Source organism: Psammomys obesus, unplaced genomic scaffold (genome assembly GCF_907164565.1).
Source record: "Psammomys obesus unplaced genomic scaffold, mPsaObe1.curated_primary_1811, whole genome shotgun sequence".
In the NCBI taxonomy this organism is placed as follows: Eukaryota; Metazoa; Chordata; class Mammalia; order Rodentia; family Muridae; genus Psammomys; species Psammomys obesus.
In genome coordinates, this window is record NW_026596244.1 from 10,321,662 (window position 1) to 10,347,691 (window position 26,030).

General features: G+C 41.2%; 1 protein-coding gene across 2 annotated transcripts in view; it reads right to left on the reverse strand.

Annotated features, from left to right (window-relative positions):
* Positions 1-14: 14 nt before the first annotated feature.
* The window catches only part of Gucy1a1 (guanylate cyclase 1 soluble subunit alpha 1), a 54,901-nt gene continuing 28,885 nt past the window's right edge, over positions 15-26,030 (reverse strand). For both annotated transcript variants that reach the window (XM_055596680.1, XM_055596681.1), the window contains exons 3-9: positions 22,502-22,563; positions 19,622-19,680; positions 17,082-17,791; positions 14,697-15,182; positions 9,730-9,873; positions 5,009-5,163; positions 15-2,427 (exon numbers count right to left, since the gene is read on the reverse strand). In XM_055596680.1, the coding sequence (XP_055452655.1) occupies positions 2,223-2,427; positions 5,009-5,163; positions 9,730-9,873; positions 14,697-15,182; positions 17,082-17,791; positions 19,622-19,680; positions 22,502-22,563 (1,821 nt within the window). In that variant the 3' untranslated portion in view covers positions 15-2,222. The remainder of the gene's footprint in view (positions 2,428-5,008; positions 5,164-9,729; positions 9,874-14,696; positions 15,183-17,081; positions 17,792-19,621; positions 19,681-22,501; positions 22,564-26,030) is intronic.

Here is a 26,030-nt window from a genome sequence, read left to right on the forward strand (position 1 = left end):
GCCCCACTCTTCGTTCACAGGAACACATGGAGCCCCCACTCTTCTTTTACTTGGGGTATATGAAGTTCCTCCCTTCGCTCCAGGTGTGCACAGTGACACAGGTGGGTGTGATCAGACATTGTACACATATGAGAGATACATGTAGCTCCTTTGTGCTGCTTGGGTTGAAACTCAGGACCGCCTAAATGCTAGGCTGGTGTTCTGCCGCTGAACTTCGTCTCCATCCCTAAAAGACAGCATGGAACTAATCCTAATTAATGATCACTAATGTAGCAACTACCTAAATGCACAGGTTAAGGGGATAGTGTGATGCCTTATGCTTTCTAATTGCCTGTAATTCCCATTGCTTTCCTTGTATTAAATTTTAGTTCCAGAAGAAGAGTGTATTTACCTCTTTACTTTCTTAATATATTTGTTGAACTTCACATCATTGTGACACTATTAATACACTTTTGCAAGGTCTGTGACACTCTCCAACATCGGTGTGACTGTTTAATGAAACACTACAAGCCTTTTAGGAAAACCACTGGATTTTTTTGAGGTTGGGGTGCGGGTTAGTCATGCCCCTAGGAAACTAGAGCTAGGCAAATGATGACTGTTATTCTTGATGCTGGAGACTAATGGAGGTAGTAAAGAACTTTTAAACTGAGGTGTTTTTTTTGTTTGTTTGTTTGTTTTTGTTTTAAATCCTTACATAAAAAGTCAACATATCTACAGTTCTGCTAATACTGACTAAAAAACTCAGCTAAGCATCTTTCTCTTGCTTTAAAGTTTCTCTTGTTTTGAAGCCATATTATTTTCACCAAATTGAACATTGGGACTTATTTAGGAGGAACACCATTAGCAGTAAGATCCAAGCTCCGTGGTGAAGAAGTCACTCAATAACACAGCCTTGCCTAGCATGCACAGGCCCTGTGCTTAATCCACAGACTCACGCATACATGCGCAATGACAGGGGAAGCAAGGGAATCGAGAGGAGGGCAGAGGATGGAAGGGAAATTAGTTCAAACTCCAGAAAAAAATTAGAATCAAGTCATGGTGAGGTTTTCTTCACTGGTACTAGTGGTTTCTTCAGGAGACGTCATTAGGATATTTTAACTAGAATACAATTTTCACAGATTTAACACTGAATAATACAAAATTTTATTCTTAACACATACACATACACTAAAATGTCAACAGAAATACTTAAGAAACTATCAAAAAACAGAAAAATAAGTTTTGTTTTCTACTTCTGAGCTAAAACTTTCCCTCTTGGATTTTATGGCTGAACGTGGCAGTAGAGGATCATTTAAACACGTGTGTGTGAACGCTTTGCTGTTGTGCTCTGTATCAGGGTCTCTGTGTGCAAGCCTTAACTCCATGTCACGTTTCCTTCATTAAATTAGAATATTATTGCATTTAACTATGGCTATAAGCATTTTTATTCTAAAAGTTTTGCGATTAGTAGATTTTATATGGATTAATAGGAAGCATCTTTTTAACAATAATTAGAATAGGTTTTATCACATATAGTATCAAAACCAAAAAAGCATTTGTTGTATGATATATATTGTGCTCTAGAGAATATTTTTAATGTCAAAACATAAAAATATTCTTTTATATTTGCAGAACTATTTTATCCACATTTCATATAACGGCTAATTACTTATTTTCTTAAAAAAAAAAAAAGGAAACCACATACATACTCACAAAGATGTAGCTGAACAGAAGGCAGGGCCTGAGGAGTTTCCTATGCTGTGGCTAAATAAGGGGCTCTAATTAGATGCAAAGTTGAAAGGCCCAAAGCTCTTACAGAATTAATGTTGCCATTTCTTTTCATAGGTTTTAAAGGTGACACTACCACACACACTTCAATAGCAACAGCGTTTCATGGGGACAGGCTGAGGTGAATCCTTTACTTTGTACAGCTGCACTTGACTACAATTGCCTGGAATATTTACAGTGTATTGGGTTTTGAGTGCAAGTAGTGGTTGTTCTAGAACAAAACTGTCTCCCCAAAAGTCACTCTTGAGGTTCGTTTGCTTCTTAACTAGAAGGGGGGTGACGCGCTGAAGTGAACACATTTCTATTTCTTCCTTTTGCCATCTTAAATGGGAGAGAGAGGAGAATGGGTTTAGCCTCTGAAACCATAGTTCTGCCTTTCATCTTCTGAAATCCTAAAGTCATTTCAGAGGTTCCGCACTTCCGCAAAGGCATCCAGTGCACATGCCTGTGGCTCGCTAATCTACTCCTGACGCTTTGCCCAAGAAGTTGGCGTTTCCATCTTCCACGTCTCCCTGCTGAAACCATGGCTTAGAATTAGGACCTTGCTGTTGATATGCATCCAGAAAATGACAGATTCCAGGGATGTCACTAGGGAAGTTTGGTGGAAGCTCCTCCCTCGATCTCGGGGTAAACACAAAACCAGGACAGTCTTTGAGTAACCTGAAAAAAATTTAAAATATATTGAAAACTTAATGCCACAGAAACATTTGGCAACTCAGGACAGGAAGACAATAAGTGAATATTACTACTGTTGTCATAGTAGGTATGGTTGACAAAAGGATATCCATAAGTCAACAGACAGTCCCATGAAAGAAATGCTACAGAGAATCAAATGCATAGAAAATTCTACTCACTCATACACTTGACTCATATTACAAGAAAGATTAATCATAAGATATTTGGGGAAGATGTGATTTATAGAACAATGGAATTCCTAAACAAAAAATTACCTAAAGTTTTCATAATAGCAAGCATGTATCATTTTAATGCTGTTGAAAAGGATTTCCTAAGTTAAAAATGCTAAGTCATTGTCATTAATTATATAAATGCAACTAGGAAGGAATCACGCAAGAAGCCATGAAAAAGAGGTGAAATGATAAAACTGATATGAAAGTTACTTCCTGAAATAGTAATGGACTTTTAAAATGAATTCTATAAACAGAACTCAAATGAGCTTTTTGGTGGGAGGAGCCTATGCCTCATGTAGCCCAGGTTGGCTTCCACTGTGGACCTAGGCATGACCTTGTACTTCTAACCCTCCTGACCCCATCTTCTAAGCACTGGGATCACAGGCATGCAGGGCCACTCCTGGTAGATGCAGTGCTGGACACACCACCAGGGCTTCAAGCAAGCTCGGTCAGCACACTGTCAAAGGAGGCTCGTCCGCAGCTCACGAAGGAGCTCCCTCTGCTCCTGTTGGTCCTCTACTCACCGTTGGTATGCTTTTGTAGAATGGATCATCAATGCACAGGAGCAGCAAGAGACTAACTTGGCAATAAGAAAAATTTTATGTTTTCAAGAGACTAAATACTATGATATTCTTGTGATCTGTGGGGATGTAGAATAGTTTCTGTTTCTTTGGGGTTTCCATTAAATGTTTTTGTTTTTTTTAAACAGGACAAAATTTATGGAATAAATAAAAGTCTATGGACATGGAAGGACTGCTTATTTTCTGTTTAAATGTAGGTAAGTACCTGGCTCAGGCTGCTTACATATTTTCAAAGAAGTAGAAAGAGAGGTCTGTTTTTGTTTTGTTGTCCTTTGCTGTACTGGAGATTGAACCTAAGGCTCTATGTATGCTAGCTCAGCCCTTTACCACTGAGCTATGTCTCCAGTCTTCTTTCAACTTTTTTTTAAACTAATTATTTATTTATGTTTTAGGTGTATGGGCGTTCTGTTTGCATATGCAGTGCATTGTGCCTAAGAGGCCAGGAGAAGGTGCTGATTCACCTGGAGCTGGAGTTAAAAGGTTCATGTGTGGGTGCTGGGCAATGAACTTGCGCCCTCGGGAAGAGCAGCAGCTGCTGTTCACTGCTGAGCCATCTCTCCAGCCCCATCCTTTGAACTTTCATTTTGAGACAGGGTCTCATAAATTTCCCAGGCTAGCTTTGAACACACTGTAGTCCAAACTAGCCTTGAACTTGGTCATATCCTGCCTCAGCCTCCCTTGTAGCTGGGGTTTAAGGTCTGTGCCACACTATGCACACTAAGAGGTCCTCTTGAAACTGGATGACACTTGGTACTGGTGTTAGGATGTCACCATTGCTGGTCCTCAAGAACATTGACTGAACTGTTTAGTAACCCAACAGTTTTCTCTGCTGAACTTTCTTGTTCCTACTATTCTCAAACAGAGGATTTACCCCTTGCCCTTCATTGGAGGGAGCAACTGACCCTCAAACCCTGGAGAATTTCCTAAATTACAGAGTAACTGTTATTTTCTATGAGCTCTTTGGATCCCACCTCAATTTATGTTAATGAGATGACTCAGAATGAGATCAGGATTCCTGAAATATCCTGTAGGTTCAGGGAGGCTGGGTCAGGGGACCAGAAACTGGTGACCCCTGTCCACCCTCCCTCCATAGGGGAAGCAGGGAAAGAAGGCATCAACCCTTAAAGAGGCAGAACCTCCTTTTATGATCCCACTGCTGTGGCAAGAGGCAGTAATAAGTCCAGATTGCAGGGATTCTGCATTTGGAGCCCAACCAGACCTCACCCCATATGTACCTTCATTTGGCTGAACCTGACTTATATTCTTTACAATTGAAGTGTCTGGGATTGCTTGGGTAACATCTGAATCAGGCAGCATTCTAGGAGACTAATTTGAAAGAGTCAGGGGGGCCCTCTTATTTGTAGTTAGTTGACCAAAAGTAATATGGCCCAAACACCCCTGCAGTGTGGCAGTTGTCTGAGCTCAATCAGATTTGTTGAGCACTACCTCCATAAAATGTTATAATTATATTAATTCCGAGTAGGTACTGCTAGAATTGTACTGCAGGATAGCAGTTGGTATCTGAATACCCACTGATATATTGAATGAAAAATTATGGAAGAAAATGCAATTAGTTAATGCTACAAATTATCTTCTGAGGATAGTGACAGCCTTAGAGCAAGATAAACTAAGAAGGCTAAAGTTATTCATTTCGTTTTCCTGTAAGATTTCCAATGCAGAAACAGGGTGACTAAAGAGACAACTGCATCCAAATGGAAGCCATGCCTTTCAGGTTCTGAATGTACTTAGTACCTGTATGTCGTGGGGCTGACGTTGATTTTCCGTGGCACGCTGCAAGACTCAAATTTGTTAGCCAGAGTGACATTGTTTCCAAACAGGCAGTAGCGAGGCATTTTTACTCCAACAACTCCGGCAAACACTGACCCAGAATGCAGTCCAATTCGCATCTGAAAGCAAGATAACAGTGTTCCAGGTCACTGGAACATCACTTCCCACTTGTCAGTATTGCTTGAGTGTCTTGTCTAGATGTTTCTAATCAGTAACTAATTCCAGCACACCACCCCTCTCTTCCGTGGAACCTCCAGTGAGCCACCACTGATCATGCAATGAGATGTTACCAGGGACCACAGCTGGTAACTCTGCTCCTTTGGCTCTTCAGTTTTGTCCCACCTATCCTTAACATCTGGAAAAAACTTGTTCTCAGGCCACTTAGATCCCTGCCGCTGAATAACAAAGTCCCCGTGGGCTGCTCACCTGCTCTGTCCATTAAAAAAGAGGAAAGACATCCTTTCCGGACTGTAGCTGGAAACTCTCGAAATAAGGACAGAGGAGGACACACCTGTAGTTCTGGGTACTCAGAAGGCTAAAGCAAGAATATCCACTGAACTCTGGAGTTTGAGGTCAGCTTGGCCAAGACAGTCAGACTTCAATTTCAAAATAAAAGGAATGCGATCTAAAAACAATTTTACTTTAAAATAATTCTATGGTAAACACTAGTCCTTTATTTAAATGACTAAGAACTGGGAAAACCAAACTGTAATATTAAGGTGGAAATGACAGAGGACAAGGAAAATCAGAGTGTCTGGGACCCAGATCCTCGTGTTTACAATCTATACTGTCTAGACTTGCGAAACTTAAATCCAGACTCACATAACATGAAACTTAGGCAGTGCCTAAATAGAAGATATGATCTTTCTCTCTGTTTTCTCTCATTTCTGTTTTCACACATTTTCTCTCTGTTTTGAGCCCCTGTAGTCTCATGCCTTGCAGGCTATCCTTAAACTGGACAGAGGATAGTCTTGAAAGTCTGATTCTCCTGCCTCCATCTCAGAATGTTGGAATTAGGATGAAATACTTTTAAATGAGCTCGTCCACTTCCTTGATGAAGGGAGAGGATGCCCACATTTTTAACTGAGCGCTGCAGCAAACAGGTTAATAGATGGTAATGACATCATATCATGTTCACTGTTTTCAGATTCTGTGTCTAGCGGGTCATTTGAAAGGTTCCATTAACTATGTGTACTCTAAAAACAAGGTCAAAGACTTGGTTATCTGAGGAACTGCTTATAATTAAAGGACTCTGCACATTTTTTTATTTTAAAAAACGTTTTTATTTTCCAGGTGTGGTGGCTCATGCACAGCTCTGTGGAGTGGGATCGCTCCTCCTCCCTCCGAGGACTGAGGCTAGAACTCACTAGGCTTGCTGGGCCATTTTTCCAGCCCGAGATTTCCTTCCTTTTATAGCAAACTTAGGGCATTTGCTAGAGATGACCAAAGTCATTCAGGATGTCATATCACATACTCCCCCGCATTTTCAAAGCAGCACACCGGGAAAGCAGCCCACTGAGGAGCTCCTCCCTGTGCCTGTGTATCCCTCTGATTGTTTCCTCATCTATAAAACACACGGGCGAATGGTCCTTAAAACAATAATTCTACACCAAGAAGCAAAACTTAGATGTCTACTCAACCTGAGTTTTTTTGTTTTGTTTTATTTTGTTTTTCCTTTAGGAGAATACAGATTTACACACCTAACAGGTGCACAATAGTAAATTGGCCATCAGTTCAACCTTAGCACAACGGTGCTGAGGAGCTTTTGTTCTCTTGGGTATTCTCTCTTGAGCCAGTTTCTCTGTATGTATTAATGTTCTGATTTTTCAAATGACAAATTTACTATAGCATTTTGTTGTTTCATTTCATAAGTAATGTGTGTGTTCCCCTCACAGATCTAGCCAAAGCCCACGTGTCCTCCCACAGCATACCTCTTCTCCCCCTCTCCACTTCTCAATCTCATATTTATCCCCCCCCAAATTCAAGAACAAAAGTTCATCCATAGCACACAATGAGCAACATGTGTGAATGGATTTCTTTTCATAAGAAAAAGAAGGTGAAATCATGAAAGTCAAGGAGAATGCCATCTCTCTCAGGAGCTCTTGGAGGGACCCTCTCAGGGATGCTCTCTATGTGAGGACTGTCTGGCAGAGTTCCTTTGTCCTCTGAGGTTCTGGGGCTCAGTAAGGAAGCACCCACTGTGGATTCTCCCCTTCCTGCCGCTTACTGACTTCCACTGTGAAGTCAAAGCCTTGGTTGCCTATTCCCAGTGTTCCAAACCTAAGTGGGTGATAATGAATGAGGACAGCAGTAAGGAGAAGTGACTTCATGACAGATACTTATGACTGTGCAAGAGAACAGCACCCAGTTAGAAGGAAACCCAAACAGATGGGAAAACAAAAGAAAAAAAAACCCATGGAAATAGGTTCTACTTTTCTATGAGAAAACCAGGTAAAAAACAAGGGGGTCTGCTGAATCCAAGACTTGCAATCTCGATTCCCAAAAAAGCTGACCAGCCTTTAAAATGTTGTCCCAGAAATTATGCAAGGCAATGTCTGAATCACAGTGAGCAGCCCTCCAAACACACTCATGTTTCCCTGTGTGCTAAAGCACTCCTCACTCAGCCCTGTAGTGTTCACGAGGGTCTAAATCCATCAAGTGTTTCTCAGGACTGCTAATGAATAGACAATTAGAGACCTCTTTACTGAGTCTCACTTCACAGGTCCCTAAGGCTAGCCTGTTATTAGCCAGGTAATTATCTTTAAGGCTCACTATAAATAATTCTCCTAGCGGCAAAAGTAAGAAAAACTACATGGAGACAACTAACGAAAAGCCTACCATTAATCTCCTGATATGAATCAGACATATAAAAATAATTTATGTGGCACTCATTGGCTTTAATGCTAACAGTCTAGATATTTTTAACATTTATTGTGATGTTATGAACTCTCTTATGAATATATTAGGAAAAACTCATGTTTCTTCTCTAAAAAGTGTAACTATAGAAACTAAATCTGTGAATGTGAAATGCTGGGAAGCTTGTAAAACACAGCTGTAAACTATTCTTCGCTCGTTTGCTTCAGATTTGGGGCCTGTGCCTCCACCCTTGAACACATGTGATTGATCTGACAACAGACTAGATGGAAATGTCTCTGTGTGCTGTGTAGGGGTAAGTCTTAAAGGCCATGTAGTATCTCCCACCAGGCACTCGCTGGCGTGTTAGCCACCAGGAGAGGAATGTAGCTACTCTCATCCCACCATGCTGAAGTATGTAACCTGTGAGCAGACAATAACAGCTGATACCAGGCTTTCTACCATCTACCCAGCAGGCGAATAAAGCTGCTATTTTGGAATGGACCCTTCTGCTCCTGCAATCCCAACCTCTCCGTACACCCTCATCTACTTGCTTATGCCCAACCAGCATTCCAGATATTGTACAGCAAAGACTTGGAAGTCAGCTCAGAACTTTTTCAGACGCATGATGCACAAAATCAGCACACAAGTGGCTGTGAATTTACACTAGTAAATGCTGGAAAGCATTTGACAGTGATATATGAATGAGTTAACAGCTGAATTTGAAAATGCCGTGAAGGCTTAGACACACAGCTTCTCCTAAGATTACAGAAGGCCAAGGCTAAACTTGTCTTTACTATAGTTTTATTTTTAAATTTTGTTTTTGTCTTTCTTGAAATTGGATATCAGAAAGTTGAATTCTGTGTTATTTTAAGGACTCATTGCTGAAAAGTGAAGAGTCTTCTATAAGATTAGTTGGTAAATTCACTATAAGATAACTGCTTTATCCACTCAGGTTTCATCTATTAAATCAGTACCTGGTATATCACTTTTTGCTTTTATATTACCTGGTATGTTCTTTTTGCAGTAGCACTTTATTCTGGCCAGGTCTCATCTAAAATTTGTACAATGTCACATGCCTGGAGAATAGCATTGGTTCCATAATCCATATTTTTCAGTTTTAATTATCTATTAAAATTTATTATAAAGAACTTGTGAAAAAAAAATACCAGGCAGTAAAATTGACCATACTCAATCTGTGTATCTCAGTGAACCTCTATAGAGTTAGAATAGCCAACCCATAGCCAATACTCTTAGGGAATATCTTCAGCTATTGATGAAAACAATCACTTTATTGCCTGGCAATTTCTAGATGCACAAAGTGTGGTGGGTGCTACAGATATGCACAGCTTTGGACAGTCGTCTTTCCATGGAGACTGTGTCCCTTGAGTTTGCACCTGTGGCTCCCATTGTGGAAGCTCTGAGTATTCCTATGGCATGCACAGTGGGAACCTGTGTACCAGTCTCACATCCTACATATGATGCAGAACTTCCATCCTGGTTCAATTTGCAGCCAACACTACAAGAAACAACTTTCTGATGTGAGGGTTTCCTACCATAAATGTGGGGCTGTAGCTCTGTTGTGTGCTTCCATGCCATAGGTAAAGCGGTGGGCCTCTGCAGATCTTTAAGAGACATTTTTGAAAACCCAGCATACAAACTGGAATTTTCAGTCATCTGAAATATCTCGTAAGGCCATAGGACAGCCTATGGTCTTTCCCCCACACACACCTGAAAAGGTTTGAGAAGATTTTTGTTCTTTAAAATTCAACCCTGGTTAATGCTCCAGGTTTTTGACAACCAACTAACGTGCACCCTAATCACTGTCTTACCTTGATGGGTTCTCCGTGGGGAGACATGACCTCATTGGAGAGCTCCATCATCTTCAGGGCCATCAGTGCTATCTGGACGGCGTGGGTGTCACTCTCTCTGTGCAGTCCCCCAGCCACACAGTACGCATCCCCGATGGTCTCCACCTAGATGTAATAAAATCTGTCCATTATAAGTAAAAGCTCAGAAGAGGACAGCACAGCAGACCCATAAAGCTGACACCTGAGTGCTCGGGCCCTATGAGGAAGCCCGGTGAGGGACATCGTATCAGAAGTAGTTTTTCATTTCATAAATTACATAAGGTGCCAATCGCTGACCTCAGGGTAGAGAACTGAAAGACAGCACAGTCTGCAGATACACTATCATATGATCACATGGTCTCTGTAGTAGACTCACTGCGACCCTCATGGTCTTTCCTTAAAAACCAAACCAAATGACAAAGAAACAAAACAAAAGAAGACAAAACTATGTAAAGTGGCTTTTTAAATAAACAATTGGATTTGATTTTTAGATTTTGCTTTTATTCATGAATTTATGTTTATTTATGTGTACGTGTGTTTGTAACCAAAGTACATGTGGGTGCCTACAGCAGCCAGAAGTGGGCATTGGATTTCCCGGAGCTGGTGTTACAAGCAGTTGTGCCAGGGCCCTTGTGTGTGCTCAGAGCCGAACTCATGTCCCCTGGAAGGACAGAAAGTGCTCTTTCTGTCTGTGGATCTTTGCCAGCTCAGAGTTTGAATAGTAAATTTTGATAGCAGGATCAGTTTCCTGTCATACACTCACACATAATGAATTTTCCACCAATACCAAACTGCATTTTGTGTGAATTCACCCTCCAAACAATGTCATATGACTGCAATACAAAAGTATGATGTAAAACAAAGGCACTGATAGCAATAAAAGCAATGAAAGCAAAAATGGGAGGGGGCTTTGCTAAAAATTTTCTGAGAATTTAGGCAATTATTTAGGGCCTACTTGGATATTAATCACAAAGGATGAATAGAAGCCAGATTGTCAGCTAGGGAATGAAAGCAATATTGCAAATATATTGTGAAAGATGCTGTTATTTAAATTTGAACTATGCTTGGTGTGATCTTCATTGCTGTTTCCACAAGCAACTTTGTATCTCTATGTATATACAGAGAGCAAAGTGTTTATTCATCAATTAAAATACACAGGTAATTATTCTAATCCAAGTGGTTGAACTTGTCCTGTCCTTACATCATGGTATTCTCATCTAGAGTCCAAACCAAGGGAAGAGGGACAAACATTGTGATAATGCTTCAAATAATTTCCATTATCGATGGCCCACTACAGCACTTGGGATGCGTCCAGAGTTCTCAGCTTGCTTTTGCTAAGGCATGTCTCTGTCTTCTCACTATGTCTCTTGCTCATGTCACTGAACTTCTGTTATGACTCAAACACACCAAGCAGGGGCTCACTCATTCTTCATTTGCCTAAAACAAACAGCAGGTACAGGTTTGCTTATCACCCATGCCCTTAAAACATCATCTTATTAGAGCTGTCTGTTTTCAGCCTTGAATAAAGCTATAATTCTTTAGCATCTGTAATTCCTCTACTCCTTAATCGGCCTTATTTCTTCCCAAACATGCCACTAACTGGAATGTTATGTAGCCATACAGTCTTCTGCCGCACTAAAATGTAAAGGCTCTAAGTGTGTCCATTGAATGCACTGCATCGCCTGCACCCAGTGATACACAAACAGGCAACACGGCCTGGCTTTCCTGCTTTTCCTCGGCAAGGAGTTCATAAGTATCATAGAGCACAAGGTAGCATAGTGTCCCAACACAACATTAAGAAGGAATGTTTTTCCCATGTCCTGCAAGGTGGGTGCCTTATTCTCTCTGCTGTCATCATAGTTCATGTCTACTTGGATAGTTAGGCGTCCAAAGCATCACATAGAAAGTGGACATCAGTTTGCTCCCCTTTTCTCTCCACATGTAACTCTCCCTCCTTCTCAGACTGTGCCAGTGGTATTCATTACCCACTCATGAAAACAAATTCAGGGTAAATCAACAATTCTTTGCTAAGATAATAGATAAAGAACAAAGAAATAAACTGGACAATGCCCAAAAGACTGAAATTCAAAAAGAAAATGAAATCACGGAGTTATCTCCTACAAGAGCAGTGGACTATTCTCTAGAGTCATTTTCACTTACAGTTCATGCTGTGCACATTTGATAGATAAGGCACAGTAGCAGGAATGAATTACCCCTTTTGAGGTGTTGGCTAATAGAGGTCCCTTAGACTTCGTAAAACTACAAGCTATTGCCAATGCTATGAACTACTCTCTTGGAGGTAAGCTCCTACTCCTGAACACAACATGTTTGGGTCATGGTACATAAAGAAGTTAGCTGGTACATAACTGGAAGCCACCGTCCTACTGGCTAGCTTTCATAGTGCTAGATGGTCCTTTGAAGCTCACTGGGGAAAAATTAATAACCAATCTTACCCAACTTGAGCACTGTGTGTTACATTAATGACCTGCCTCTCAAGACATGGCCACTGATTGCATGAATGTTAAGGGAGTAACCAGCCACTTTTTAAAAAATAAATTTACAGCTCATTCCACAAAATGGAACCTGCACTTGATATTGTCAAGGGGACCAAGAACCTGAGACCAGAGAGGTCATGGGCTGTGAGTAAAAACCTACTACTATTATTCTGATAAATGTACAGAGCATTGAAGTATGTTGCTATACCACAAATCAGGGCATCTCTCAAACCCCACCAGAGAATCTTCTTCTTGCAGTAGATGGTAATTAATATAGAGACCCACAACCAGTCAATGTGTAGAGAACAAGAGACTTTGAAATGTTCACCCTCAACAGGCGTCTATAACATACCCTCTTCTCCAGGCACGGGCTCTACTTGGAAGAGCGGACAGAAACATTGTTGGAACAGAGGTGGACGGCGACCTCAGAACAACAGTGTTTTACAGATGCAAAAGAGAAGAAGCACATAGGAACCTGCAGTGATTGCAACAGCATGTACAAGTCTTATGAAAACTCCACCTGGATGAAATCCCAGCAAGGAGGAAGGTACATAGGAATGGAGTTTGAGCCCCTGCTGAAAAGGAACATTTGGCATTTGATAGCTGCTGGGAGATGGAAAGTCAGTTCTCTTTAATGATGTGATGCCTGATATACTGAGTGTACCCCTCTGCAGGCCCTATGCCCATTAGCTGTTGGCCAACACACACTGGATCTGGGGGGTTTTGACCAGGAGACAGACATCATGAAGTTGGGTGGTAGACAGGAGGGAGAGGTTCAGGGAGGGAAATTAATATGATCAAAATACAACGCATGAAACTCTTAAAGAATTCTTTATAATGTTTTAAAAATAGACTCTTCACATTTATCAAAAGCTATTTTCATGTCAAATCAGAAATGACAAAGCAGGAGAGAGAGCTGGGGAAAAGGTTAACAGTGGTAAACTATCCTGCTCCAGCTGAAGCCTGTTAGCCAAGGAACTCTGCGAACACCCTCCTTTGGGGAGGGGATATAGCTTAGGAATCTTCGATAGAACCATTGTAACTAAAATCAGGAGGTGACAAGTGCTTCCTCAACACTCACAGCTGTGATGCATGATGAAAAACAATAACAACAAAAAAACTCTCTTAGTTCTGAGACAGGAACCATTCTCCATGGAAAACATAGCTAGAAATCAACACTAAATTCCACAGGAGACCATCAAATGTAAGTGAACTGGTGCCAATTATTTTATCTGTAATTATACAAGGGCCTCTTCCTCTCTCCCCAAAGAGAAAATCCTAACTCCTTCTGAGATTTCCTGTAAGAAATTTCACAAGACAAGGGTTTTGCTTCTAGCATCCCCACAGAAACAAGGCAGGGTCCATGTGTTCCCATAAACAATGCCTGCTTCCTCCCAACAGTTTATTTCTTTCTTGTTGGGCTGAACTCTGGACTAACCAGCCCCCATGACAAGTTAAACAGATGATTTGAGTCAGGCAAAGACGAACGTTTTATTCCTATTGCCACTGTCTAAAACAAGGCAAGATCAATTTAAGCCAGTGAAACCTTTGAATTGAACAGAACAAAGAGAACCTGAAATTTCATTTTTTTTTCCTTTTTCATAATATTTTTTAAAGAAATTTCATATTTGACATCCGGACATAAGTGTGTTATTGGATCCTCGGTGTCTACACAGGCACCTACAGGGTCACTGGCACCCCTCAAAGAATCCCAGAGCCTGAGCCGCAAAACTTGGCATCTACAAAATCTTTATAATGGTGCTGTTCACAAAGGTTCTGGGACATGGTACGTCATTTGTGGATGTAAGCTCTGGGGATGGCTATTGCTTTTGCTGTTTTGTAACTGGGAAATCAGTTGCTCTGTTCACAAAGCAAGAGAAGGAGAGGCCAGGATCTGGGGGCGGGGCTCTCTATTTTGAGGGTACCTGCCTTTGATGAAGGTGCATTAAATGTCTTAAGGAGCTGATGCTGCTCTCCTGTGAAAAGTATCAAGTAAACTGTGCATTGAATTAATCTATTTTAGGACAATTTGCATACACCCTTTGTTTCTTTATTTTTAGAGATACAAAGGATAAAGATCCTCTCTGTGAGTCATAGCTTTAATTAGGTCTTGTTTAACTAAGTTTCCACAGTTAAGTGGCTGGTCCATGGGTGGCTAGTCCATACCTTTTCACCAGAAGAATCAGACATTCACCCCAATCTCTCGCCATTGTTCTATGTTCATTTTTAAAAGACAATGTGGCAGACCTCTCTGGGAACGACTGGTTCTTATCGAGCTATTTCTGGCTGGAGAACATCCCCATAATTAATGCACAATGCCTGACCCCCAGATATAGCCTGTGTGACCCAAAAGCAGAGAGCTGTCCATCGGCATCGTCGTTCCCTCAGGTGCTAGCCACAGTGCCTTTCGAGGCAAACCTGCGGGCTAAGCCGATCTTGCTCCCCCTCGCCTACCTTGTAGACGTCTAGCTCTCCGCACTGACGGTCAAAGCGCGTGTAGAGAGCGTTAAGCATGGTGATGACCTGCAGAGGTGAGCACTGAGAGCAGATGGCCGTGAAGCCTACGATATCCGAGAAGAGCATGGTGACGTTACTGAACTTCTTGGCCTGAACCATTTGTCCCTGCCACAGCTGCTGGGCAACCTCACTGGGAAAGATAGAGCAGAGCAGATCCACCGTTTTCTTCTTCTCCTCCTCCAGGGCTTGGTGCGCATGCTCCAGGGTTTCCTTCAGCTTCCCCAGCCTCTTCTTGAGGCCATCTTGAGCCCGCGCCTGCTCCCCTATCAAGACAACATCCCTTAAGGCATTGTGAATTGGGATGTCAGACAGATAGAGCCCTCGTCCTGTGAAATCTTCCAGTCTATCCACACAGGGTGACCCCAAGAACAAGATGGCGCTGGATTCAACAATGTAGATCATTTGGCCTTTGAGATCCATAACCTGAAAGGAAAGGAGAACCAGTTAGAGTGGGTTAGTCAAGGTCCCTGAACCTTTCTGGGACAGGAGACGGAGTGCATACTGGGGTAATCTTTTTAGGTCTGACATTAGGAGTGGATACTAGGATAATCTATTCTGTTTCTAATTTGCTGTAGAAAAGTAGTCTTTTTAATCTCTTTCCGTTCGCTCTCAGTTCTGAAATTCATGCAGACATTTGAAGGTTGTGTTAGGATATACCACACGGAGATTATGAGCTGCTGTGAGCGGTGAGAACATGTCTTGCTCTAGGGCTCCTTGAAGCAGCACGCTGGCTCTGTTGCTGCCAGATTCTTCTCATATTCTCATGTGGTTAATCTGAAGTTAGAGTTCTCACATAACGTGGTGCCTATAAAAACCTAGTTTCCATTCACCCTGCCTGTCCCCTTCATTCTTTCTCTCTTTTCTCACTTGGTTTCTTCTCTCTCTCTCTTTTTTTAATTTGGTCTTCTATTTTAGCAAGCTTCTCTTCTTTTCTCCCATGAGTTACTTGTTCCATCTGGCAGGGATAGAAATTAAAATGCCTCTAAATATGTATCTAAACTTTTCCTTTTTTCTTTTTTTTTTTTTTTTTTCTGTCTCAAGAGAGATAGAAAACATCTTTTGGAAATGATTATTTCTCTAGCAATTTCAGCCCAAGATATCTGGGCCTTATAGGAGAGGCCATGTCTGTGTTTCAATTTTACCTTCAGCTTCTAACAAAGACTATTTTCCAAAACGTAAGAAAACGTACAATCCAACCTACAGACACAAATGTACCCAGAGGGGCCTGTAAGAGATAAGGCTTCCAAGGGAAGCCTATATGTATACAATTCACATGTATACATATAGAGAAGCACACACACACACACACACACACACACACACACACACACACACACCACCTCCCTTGATTTTGATGCAATGAACACCATTTTAAAATAATTATGTGTTTGGGTTTTTTTTTTTTTTTTTTTTTTTTGGGCAAAAAATAGCAATACAGCTGTTTTTAGTTTGAAGAACATCCAGTGCACCCTAAGGCCACTCCTTATCTATGTATATGGCACCATCACCATGGAGTTAGCAAACTTTTGTTACTGAGATTACATGGTCACCAACATTCTTTATCATGAAAACATGTCCTCCCTTCCCCATACATTCTGTAGCAATTCATCAAGTTATTCTTTCACATATTTATATATCCATTAAAATTTGTTTACTTTCTTCTTGCAACATGCAGCTTTGTTCGTAGAAAACGCTTTTAATTACTCAAGGCCAGTGACCTATCTGATAATAATCACAAGCAGATTCTCCTGTGAACACTTCTAGCTTAGGTATAAAGCTCTCTATCTTGATTTTATATTTGTTTACTTATCTCTAAGTGTCTTTACCTTTCTGCGTGTGTATGTGAGGACATCCACTGTGCTTACTTCCACCACACCATTCCAGGTATCCAACTCATCCTCAGGTTTAGTGGTGAGCACCTTCATCCACTGAACCATCTTGCCCCAAACCTTGTTTTGAGATATTGTCTCATTTACCTGGAGCTGGCCTTGAACTGAATATATAATCAAAGAGCTTCTGATTCCTCTGCCTTCTGGGTGCTGGGATTAGAAACATGATATAACCTAGTCCGGTTTTGTGAAATGTTAGGGATCAAAGCCCAGGCCCTCCTGCAGGTCAGGCAGTAAACTGCATTCCATAAATATTTGTAATGAATGAATTAGGCAAGAAAGTAAACATACCAAGAAATTCACTTGTTGAAATCATTTTAGAATTTTAGACAGATGTATTAGCAAATGGCATGTGCTTATTTGTCTTGTGATTTCTTCTCCTCAATAGGAAACAACTGGTTCTATTTTGCATAAAATATTGCATTTTCCTTACCCGTGATGATTTTTTCACTGAGTTATCCCATCTCCTCACCCGTATGACAAACTGCATATTCAACATGGTCATGATGCCACTAAATGTCTGGTTGATTTTGGGAGTCAGAATTTCAAAGAACTCGTCAAAGTTGGGCTTCCCTTGAAAGTCCCTCTTGTTCACCAGCCTTCTGATGCCATTACCCAGCTGCAAGATGGCCAGGTCACGGTCCAGCATGAAGTGGAACGGGAAAGTCTTGCAGAAGAGTGAAGTGGGGATCACCAGCGAGGACTGGGGCTTGCCCGGGGACAGAGAAGGCTTGGTGCTCTTCACATGCACAGAATAGAGCAAATAGGGCTGGTTCACAAACTCGGCGCAGTCGCTTCGGAAACAAGGAGGCATCAGGGCCACGTCTACATGGCTTTCGTACAGTATGCCAGCAGCCGCTTTGATGATGCCAGGGAGAAGCAGTGCTGTAGTTCTCTTGGGGAAGAAGTAGTAAACATTTAGAAAGTCCTGGTCCTTGTCCAGGCATAAGATGGAGGCATCTTCCAGCCGGCCCCTCCTCTCTGCCTCCTGGCAGTGGCTGCTCTGCTTCAGGAGTGTGCTGAAACTGTTTAGAAAGTCCTTCAGGGTGCCACCAACCACACCCAAGATGTGCTCATCTTCCTCATAACAGATCTTGAACAGCTCCTCACCCAGGGAGTCTTTGAGCGCCTCCACCGGGACACCTGCAAGCATACAGCTCAGTTAGCCATCAAGTGTGTTGACTCAGAAGGGGTGGCTAGTGCCACCACGCACAACTGCCTGCGGTTTGTAATGAACTTTCTTTACTAACTCAAATCGCCACTCAGGGCTCACACTCAACTTACCAACAGAGATAAGCTTTTAGAATTCTGGTAACTCTTATTAACAATCCACAAACTGTTTCTTTTAAACCAAGAATGAATAATTGAGTAGAGTCCGTGACTTTTTATCTCTCTTAAGTATAAAACAACTAGAGTTCCAAGATTAAGTCTATTTCAAATGGAGTCTGTCTGTCTTTCTCCTAACCACACAACATGCCTCTTGTTGAAGTGTCCTCTACCCAAGAGGTAACAGTGTACAGCTGAACATGAGTCACAACAGAAGTTAATCTTCAACATGAAACTTGGTTATGTTTGGGGATGATTTCAGGATTTTTATTGTTGTTGTTATTGATGTTCCCAAAGCAAATACTTGGGAACTATGTCATTTATCTTCAGTGCCTCCTTCCCAAGCTTCCTACTTCTCTCCATACTCTGTGCACTACATTTGTATTATTTCTTTTATTTTTGAGATTATGATATAACTACATCATTTTCCTCACCCCTGTCTCCCTCTAGGTCCTCCCATACACCCTTCCTTGCTCTCTTTCAAACTATGGCCCCTCCTTTTTATTACTTGTTATTACATACATACATGCATATGTATATATATATATATATATATATATATATATATATACATGTTTCTAAATATAAACTTTTCAGTTTTTATTTTGTTACTCGTATGCATCATTTCAGAGTTGGCTTTTTGGTTTTGGGTGATGAACTGGTATTCTCTTCTCCCAGGAAAGCAATTTCTCCTACACTAAGGATTCCTTGTTTGCCTATAGTTCTTTGTTTAGGCTTGAGACCTTGTGGGCCTTCCCCATTCAATTTGGCATGTCCATGGGTGTTGTCCCTGTTCAGTTCCTGTTTGAACAGTCATGTTGGTGAAACTTTGTGAGTGCAACTTCTTATATTACTAGGAGATACACTCTTACAACCTCCCTGTCCCATGGTTCCTGCTATCTTTCTACCCCCTTCTTCTGCAATGTTCCCTGGCCTTTAGGTGTGGGAGCATTTTGTAGATGTGACCATTGAGACCAGGCTCCACAACTCTAACCCTGATTGGTTGTTATTTTCTGTTATGGTCTCCTTCTGTTGCAGAGAAGTTTCATAGATTTTTCTTTTGTAAAGTACTAAACAATGCTACTCTCTTTGAGGAATATTGTAACATGTGGGAATTATGTTTAGAAGAGTGTCTATCTCCCAATAATGTTACGATATAAAGTAGTTGTTTATATTTCTAAAAAGGATTACTTTTCTAAGGCTGTAACCTCTCAAATTTCTTGCACCTACTCTGAAAAGGACTCAACAGCAGTCACTCATCTATCTTTTTCCCTGAAACTAATTATTAATGTCAGTGGCAGATTATTTTCCCATGAAGCTTCTTTTAAAATACTCTTTAATTTATCTTGAGCAGAAATTTTTATATACAAATGAAAAAGACCAAAGCCTGTGAATATGAAAGTCTGAGAATCATCTTCCCACCCAGATTTATCTACTTCTCAGCAAACACTATGAAAAGAGGAAATGTTTGAGGCCACACAACCTGTCTTACTGAAAGGGTTAATCTGCATTAACACATCCAGAGTGAAAACACTTCATGTTGGGAGTCGCTAACAAATAAATATGAGTATGTTAAGATAAATACTAGTTATTCAGGGATGTGATATGCTTCCTAACATTATAAACTTAAACAGTTTTATTCATTACCTGTTGCAATTGCTTGTTCTGCAATGATTGTTTCAAGGTCTTCTTTTTCTGAAGATTTCCTGGGAATGATTAAGTATGTTAAATTATAAGCTGATAAACAAGTCCTGAAAATTCAGATCATATACAACATATAGATAGCAATATGAGATGATTTTCCAAAAGCAAATCTTAACATACTAAATATGAAAGTATACATAGCATGGAATGTCTCATACTGCCTCACGAGGCAGATCTGCCTTTATGATTCACTTGTCACTGTGAGAGAGAATCTACCCCAGCACATAATCAGGAATGAGTGATGGTCAAGAAGAGAATGGCAGGACAAGGTTAAATGGCAGAGGAACTGCCCTGCCATGGAGGACCTGGGCTCACCCCTAGCACCAAAATCAAGAAAAAGATGCTAATACGTCCTCAAGGGGTAATTATCTAAATGAGATAAAAAATCTACCTACAATGGATTTCACTGTTCTTCCGTAGCATCTTTTCTTGAAGCCAAAACATAAAATATAGGAGTTCTTACTATTGAGATTAGGAATCTTTATCATTATTCCAGACATTAGTCTCCCAATTTTTATGCCTGATCTTATATACAAACTAGTTACAAATCTATTCTTTTCGTCAATCATCACATTCTAGAAAATGGAAGATGAAACAGTAACAGCATGTACAAGGATCAGTAGGATGCCGAAAGAATTTCACCCGAGAAACCTTTTTCTTCTAACTGTAGAAAACCTAAGAATAGCAATAATTTAGGTACTGGATGATTAGCTACGAAGGTATGAGTTTTCCTTGGATTTTAGTTTTCTTTTTGCTATGCTTGTTGTTATTTTTATTGTTATTATTGTAGACATAGGCTAAAGTCCGAATCTTCTGGGTTTTTTCTATAGTTCTTAACTGAACATTTACATTTTAGACATTTTTGTGCTTAGGAATCACATTATGTTTTACTACCCCTGACGCTCAGCAATACAGAATGTCAGCGCCTTTATACATCAACTGCACGACCTTGTCATTACTGTCTGGCTATTTGCTTTTGGAAAGCTTCTCATTATAGTGACTGATTATGACCAGATTTGCCAAACTCTTACAGCACCTTAAGAGCATAAAAGGTTCTATTTAATTGCAAGTACTTGTCACTAGTTGAGCCAGATTTAAGTGCAGGTGTACTTGTGCTGTTTTAAAATAGCGTTTTAATAAAACACTATAATTTAAGAAATTTTAGAGGAAAATATTTGTAAGAAGGAAAATTGGCCCAGGACAGCACTTTGTTGCATAGAAATATGATGCTGGTATGTAAAGTACCAGTGGAAATATTTTATCTAAATGGACTAAGGCTCATAATATAATGTTATACTCGATTTGGATGTGGTGAGCCACAAACTTTTTGTTAGATAATTCATTACAATAACAAACACTTATCTTTCCTTCATTTTTTCATTTAAGCAGATTTTGTTCTAAAAAATTAGAGCAGATCTCCTCATGCTAATACTGCCATTTTCTGACACTCATGCTGTCAGAGGAGAGGAGAGCAGAGCTTTGTCATTCCAAAGAGCATATGGTGAAGTGGAAGCTAAAAACACAGCAGCAGCAAGCCTTGGGAGTGGCCAGTAAATCTCTCTCTCTCTCTCAGATACACACACACACACACAGAGAGAGAGAGAGAGAGAGAGAGAGAGAGAGAGAGAGAGAGAGAAGGAAGAGAAACCACAGCAGTTCGCTGAGCAGCAAGAGGTCCCAGTGACTTTAATAGATGAGAACTGGACTCTGGTCTTTCATTCAAGGACGGTGCACTGCTTAATACATTGTTTGTGTTTTAACTGTAAGCCCCAGAAATGAGCTGCACAAAACCGGGTTAAGACCTGTTCATCTGCTGGCAGACCAAGGTTAGCAAGAACAGAATGTGAGGCACCAACAGGCATGTGAGGAAGAGAAGCACACAGGGGATGCCCAAGAATGAAAGAACAAAGAGAAATGAGACAGAGTCACTCCACACAGCAGCAGGCAGAGGGGAAACCCTGCTGCATCAAACTGGGTCACCATCGGGGACCAGAATCAGCATCTCTTCTCCTTAACAAAAGATTTCCAAATGAAATGCTTGCTGCTGAGCGTTTCACTGTTGGGAGTCTCTTGCTGGGTGCTCCACAGAAAGCAGAGCTCCTTCTAGCAGCAGGGATGGTTTAGAGCACAAAGGCCTGAGAATAAATCTCAAACGCGCTGACTGCCAAGGACTTGAGCCCACAGCCCCAGTAGCAGGCAGAATTGCCTGGAAGCTATCTTATCAGCCTGCCTGGGAATTAGGGGCAGAGGCAGAGGCGCCCGGAATTCCTGTCAGCTCTGACCAGTCCACAGCTTCTGTCAGACACAGATTCACACTCCCCTTTCTTGGCCTAGCCTTGCTGCCTGCATGAAGTCTGACAGCCCTTTACTCAGCAGGAAAGTTCAGCCCAGATAATCCACGGTGCAGACAAAGATGCTTAAGAGAGGAGAGACACAGGAAGGTGTTTGTAGATTGGGCTCCCCGCTCTGCTGGTTTGCAAACTCCCATGATTTCCTCTGCAGAGGTGAACCCAGCATTTACTCTGCTATTCACTAAGAAGGACTAAGAACAGAGATCGTCAATTATCCACCAGAAGCATGTGACCAGCTCTATTTTCAAAACCAACTATACAAACCAGATTTTTTAAAAAATTCACACCTTCCATCTCTTCTGAAACCTTTAAAAGTAAGTGCATTTAATTTCAAATTTATAGTTACTAACATGCTTAGCTTAGTTTTTGGTATATAATGAAAATCTTGTGTCAATATATTCCATAAGGATTAATTATTTTTTTAGGAATATTTGTGGGACAAGGGGTCATACAACGGACGTGGTATGCTTACCTGTTTTCTTTTATCTTATGCTTTGCCAGTGTTCTCTGAAGCGCAAGGTTCAGTCGCTCAAACTAGAAATAAAAAGAAATATTTGCAACATTTCCTTAAGATGTCTTATAAAGGAATGGAAACTTGTACTTGAGGGTGAGTGTGTCATGGATTTGCTATGTTGGTCAATGAGACTTTGTTCACACGTATTTTTCAATCCCAGGTAGAATCAGTGAGCTCAGACTTTGTGTTTCGTTGTGTGTGGGTCCCTGGGCCTTGCACTTGTCCATATGTTTCACAGAGTCGATCTTAGTCTGAACCCAAACCGAAGATGCCAGCTTGTAATGTCAGGCTTTCTGCAATGCAGGAATCCATGACATCACTTCCTTTGGGCCAGGGAGTCTCCCAGGACACACTGCCAATATTTCAAGTGCAGAGCTCAAGCCAGACACATTCTGTTCCCTTTCTATAAACTGTATCTCCTCCACCGCTCACCCAAGGATTACAGCACCCTTTCCCACATATTCTACTCATATTTCAGACATTCTAGTCTAAAAATCTGATCTGCAGTTATCTCTACTGCTGCCCTTTTAACCCTAAAATTAATCTGTCACAATTGCTTATTTGAAGAGTCTTGGGCTTATCTTTACTATACTAATTTCCATTTTTGAACTAACAATCCATACCAAATATTGGTACTTTTATTTTTAACATCCCAGTCGTAGAATCCCTCCTTCCTTTCCTTCTGGCCCCACCTTCTCTCCCTGTTTTCCCTATCCTTCTACCACTCAGAGAAAGGGAACCCCACCCACCCCAGCATATCAAGTTGCTTCAGGATTGAGCACATCCTCTTCCTCTGTAGCCCCGCCTAGGGATAGTGATCAAAAAAAAAGCAACAGAGTCCATGTCAGAGTCAGCCCGCATCCCCCTTTCTAGGAAACTCTATGAACCGCCTATTAGCTACATCTGTTTAGGGAGCCTAGGTTCAGTCCATGCATGGTCCTTGGTTGGTACTTCAGTCTCCACAGTCCCCTTCTGGGCCCTGGTTCATTGGCTCTGTTGGTATCCTTGTGGTGACCTGTCCTTTCTGGCCCTTCTGTCCTTCCCACAACTTTTCCACAGACTCCCTGTGCTTCACACTGTTTGGCTGTCAGTCTCGGCATCTGTTTCCATCAGCTGCTGGGTGGAGCCTCTCAGAGGACAGCTACACTCGACTCCTACCTGTAAGCACAGCAGAGTATTGTTAAGAGTGTCAGAGGCTGGCTCTCTCCCATGAGGTGGGTCTCAGGTTTGGCCAGGCATTGGTTGGACATTCCCTCAATCTCTGCTCCTTCTTTATCCCTGCACATCTTGTAGCCCGGTAAATTTTGGGTTGAAGTTTTTGTGGGTGGGTTAGTGTTCCCCTCCCTCCATTAGGAGTCATGTCTAGTTAGAGGGTGTCCTCTTCAGTCTCCATGACCCGTTACAAAGAGTCTCAGCCAGGAGCCAACCCTGTCGTAGGTTTCCAGCTTGTCACAGACAAGTCTCTGCCCAAGGTTTCTCTTCTCTTTGAGTTTTCTTGTTCTGAGACATACATAAGCAACTCCCCTCCACTTAATATGTGATTTTTTATTATCTACTGACCAATTTTAAGGTATCTTTGTTTCTGCTTGGTAAACAAGAAGGAACATAATGAGAAATGTTCAGTTTTGCATCTTGTATAAAAATCGAACATGTCTATGCCTAGATACATGATTATTGATTCTTATTTTCAGTTTACACAGAGCAAAGTTGAGAACTTTCTGGGTGTGATCCAAGTTGAGAAATTCCTTTTGACTAATCTATTTATATCTCTCATAGAGTTTCTACCAGTCACAGAAGGCAATGCTGTTTTTAAAAAAGTAGAGAGAGCTTATTTGAAAAGGATTTTGAATTCTAAATATGCAAATCAAGCTTAGAAAATACATATAAAATTTATTCAAAGAAAATGCAATCACTGAAAGAAAGTAAAAGAGAATTTACATTGGTAGTGTAGAGCAGATTGTCTGATGGTTCAGGAATGGAGAAGGGGACACATCTGTGACAGGAGAAAGAAAAACTGAATACAAGAAATAGAGTCTTGAGCAGGCCCTGTTGACCCTGACAGCAAAGAGCCTGAAAGCTAACAGCTGAGTCATGGGTTTAGAAGGAAACATGTCCCAGTAGTTTTTCACATCATCAACAACAAAAAGGCCCAAAGCAATTTGTGAGGATGTGAAGAAGCATCTCACCCAGGTGCCTGGAAGCTCATTTTCTCAGGAGTTACTCTGCATCCCTGGCTGTAGGACACCACTGTGATATCAACCCAGGAACCACAGGCTCCTGTGAGTCTACCTTCTGCAAAACATGCTCATGTGAGGAATGGGTCAGCGGGGGAAGGGGGACTGCCTCTCCCCTGTGTGTGAGGTCTTAGAGGTCTTCGTTTTCTTTCAGTGCTGCTACCCAAGTTTTGTTTGTTTGTTTGTTTTCCTTATTCTCTCTTTTACCTAGTAGAGTAGAAGCACAGAAATGGCAAGAAAAGTTCATTGTGCTCATCTCTATCAGCCCCTGGTCAGCTCCTGTTGATTGACTATGAAGAAAGAAAATCTAAGCAGTCCTGTCATGGGGAATTTGTCCTTCTTCCTGTGTGGTGCTGTAGGAAATATTTTTCTCTTGCTCTCCGATTACACTCTCAGGTGCTCTTTTGCTCTTGCGTTTTCAGTCCTTCCCATGGTTGGCTCCTTCCTCCTAACATGCACTGGCATAGTAAATTGGGGAGGAGTAAAGTTGATATATTTTTCCAGCATTGCTGGAGATGGTGGAACAAAAGTTTTTTCTGGGCTTTCCACTCTAGTCAGACTGAATTTATTTTAAATAAAACTATAGAATTCTTAAGGAAGCACGAGTATGTTTTTGTAACAAACTTTTGTGGGACACTAAATTTTGTCCTATAACAATGGAGTAGTGGGTGGCCTCTTCTAGGTTAGACAAGACTGGAGCCTGACATGACCAAGAGTCATCACTTGTCTTGGTCCCATAGCTATAGCAATGAAATAAAACAATACAGTGATAAATTGTTATGGTATAGAGGTTGTAAATAGTCCCTAGCAGAAGAAACGGTGGGGGGGGGGAGGGGCAGGGAATTTTTCCCCTAGGAATTTAGCTGTTATTTTCTGCTGCCCCACAAATGTGCTTTATCTTGCAGAATGCAGGAGTCTACGAGAGGAGGAAGATTACTTAAAGATGAGACTCCTTTTTCCTCCCCACCTTTGTGAAGTCACCACTCGGGCTGTGTTTAGTATGATGTTGCTGTTTTTGTACTACCCATAGCCCTGTAAGTCACCTGATTATTCTCATCAGCTCATGAAGATGTACTTGGATGTAATGCTTACACTTATTTGCTCTGTCTGAAAACGTCTTTATATTTGAGAAGTCTCTAGTCTGAGACTTTTTATAGTGACTCATGGAATTCTTGAACAGAGGAAGGGATGTCTTAGAAGTAATCATTCTCACTTTTATCTTTCTCAACAATTATCATTTGGTGTGACAGAGA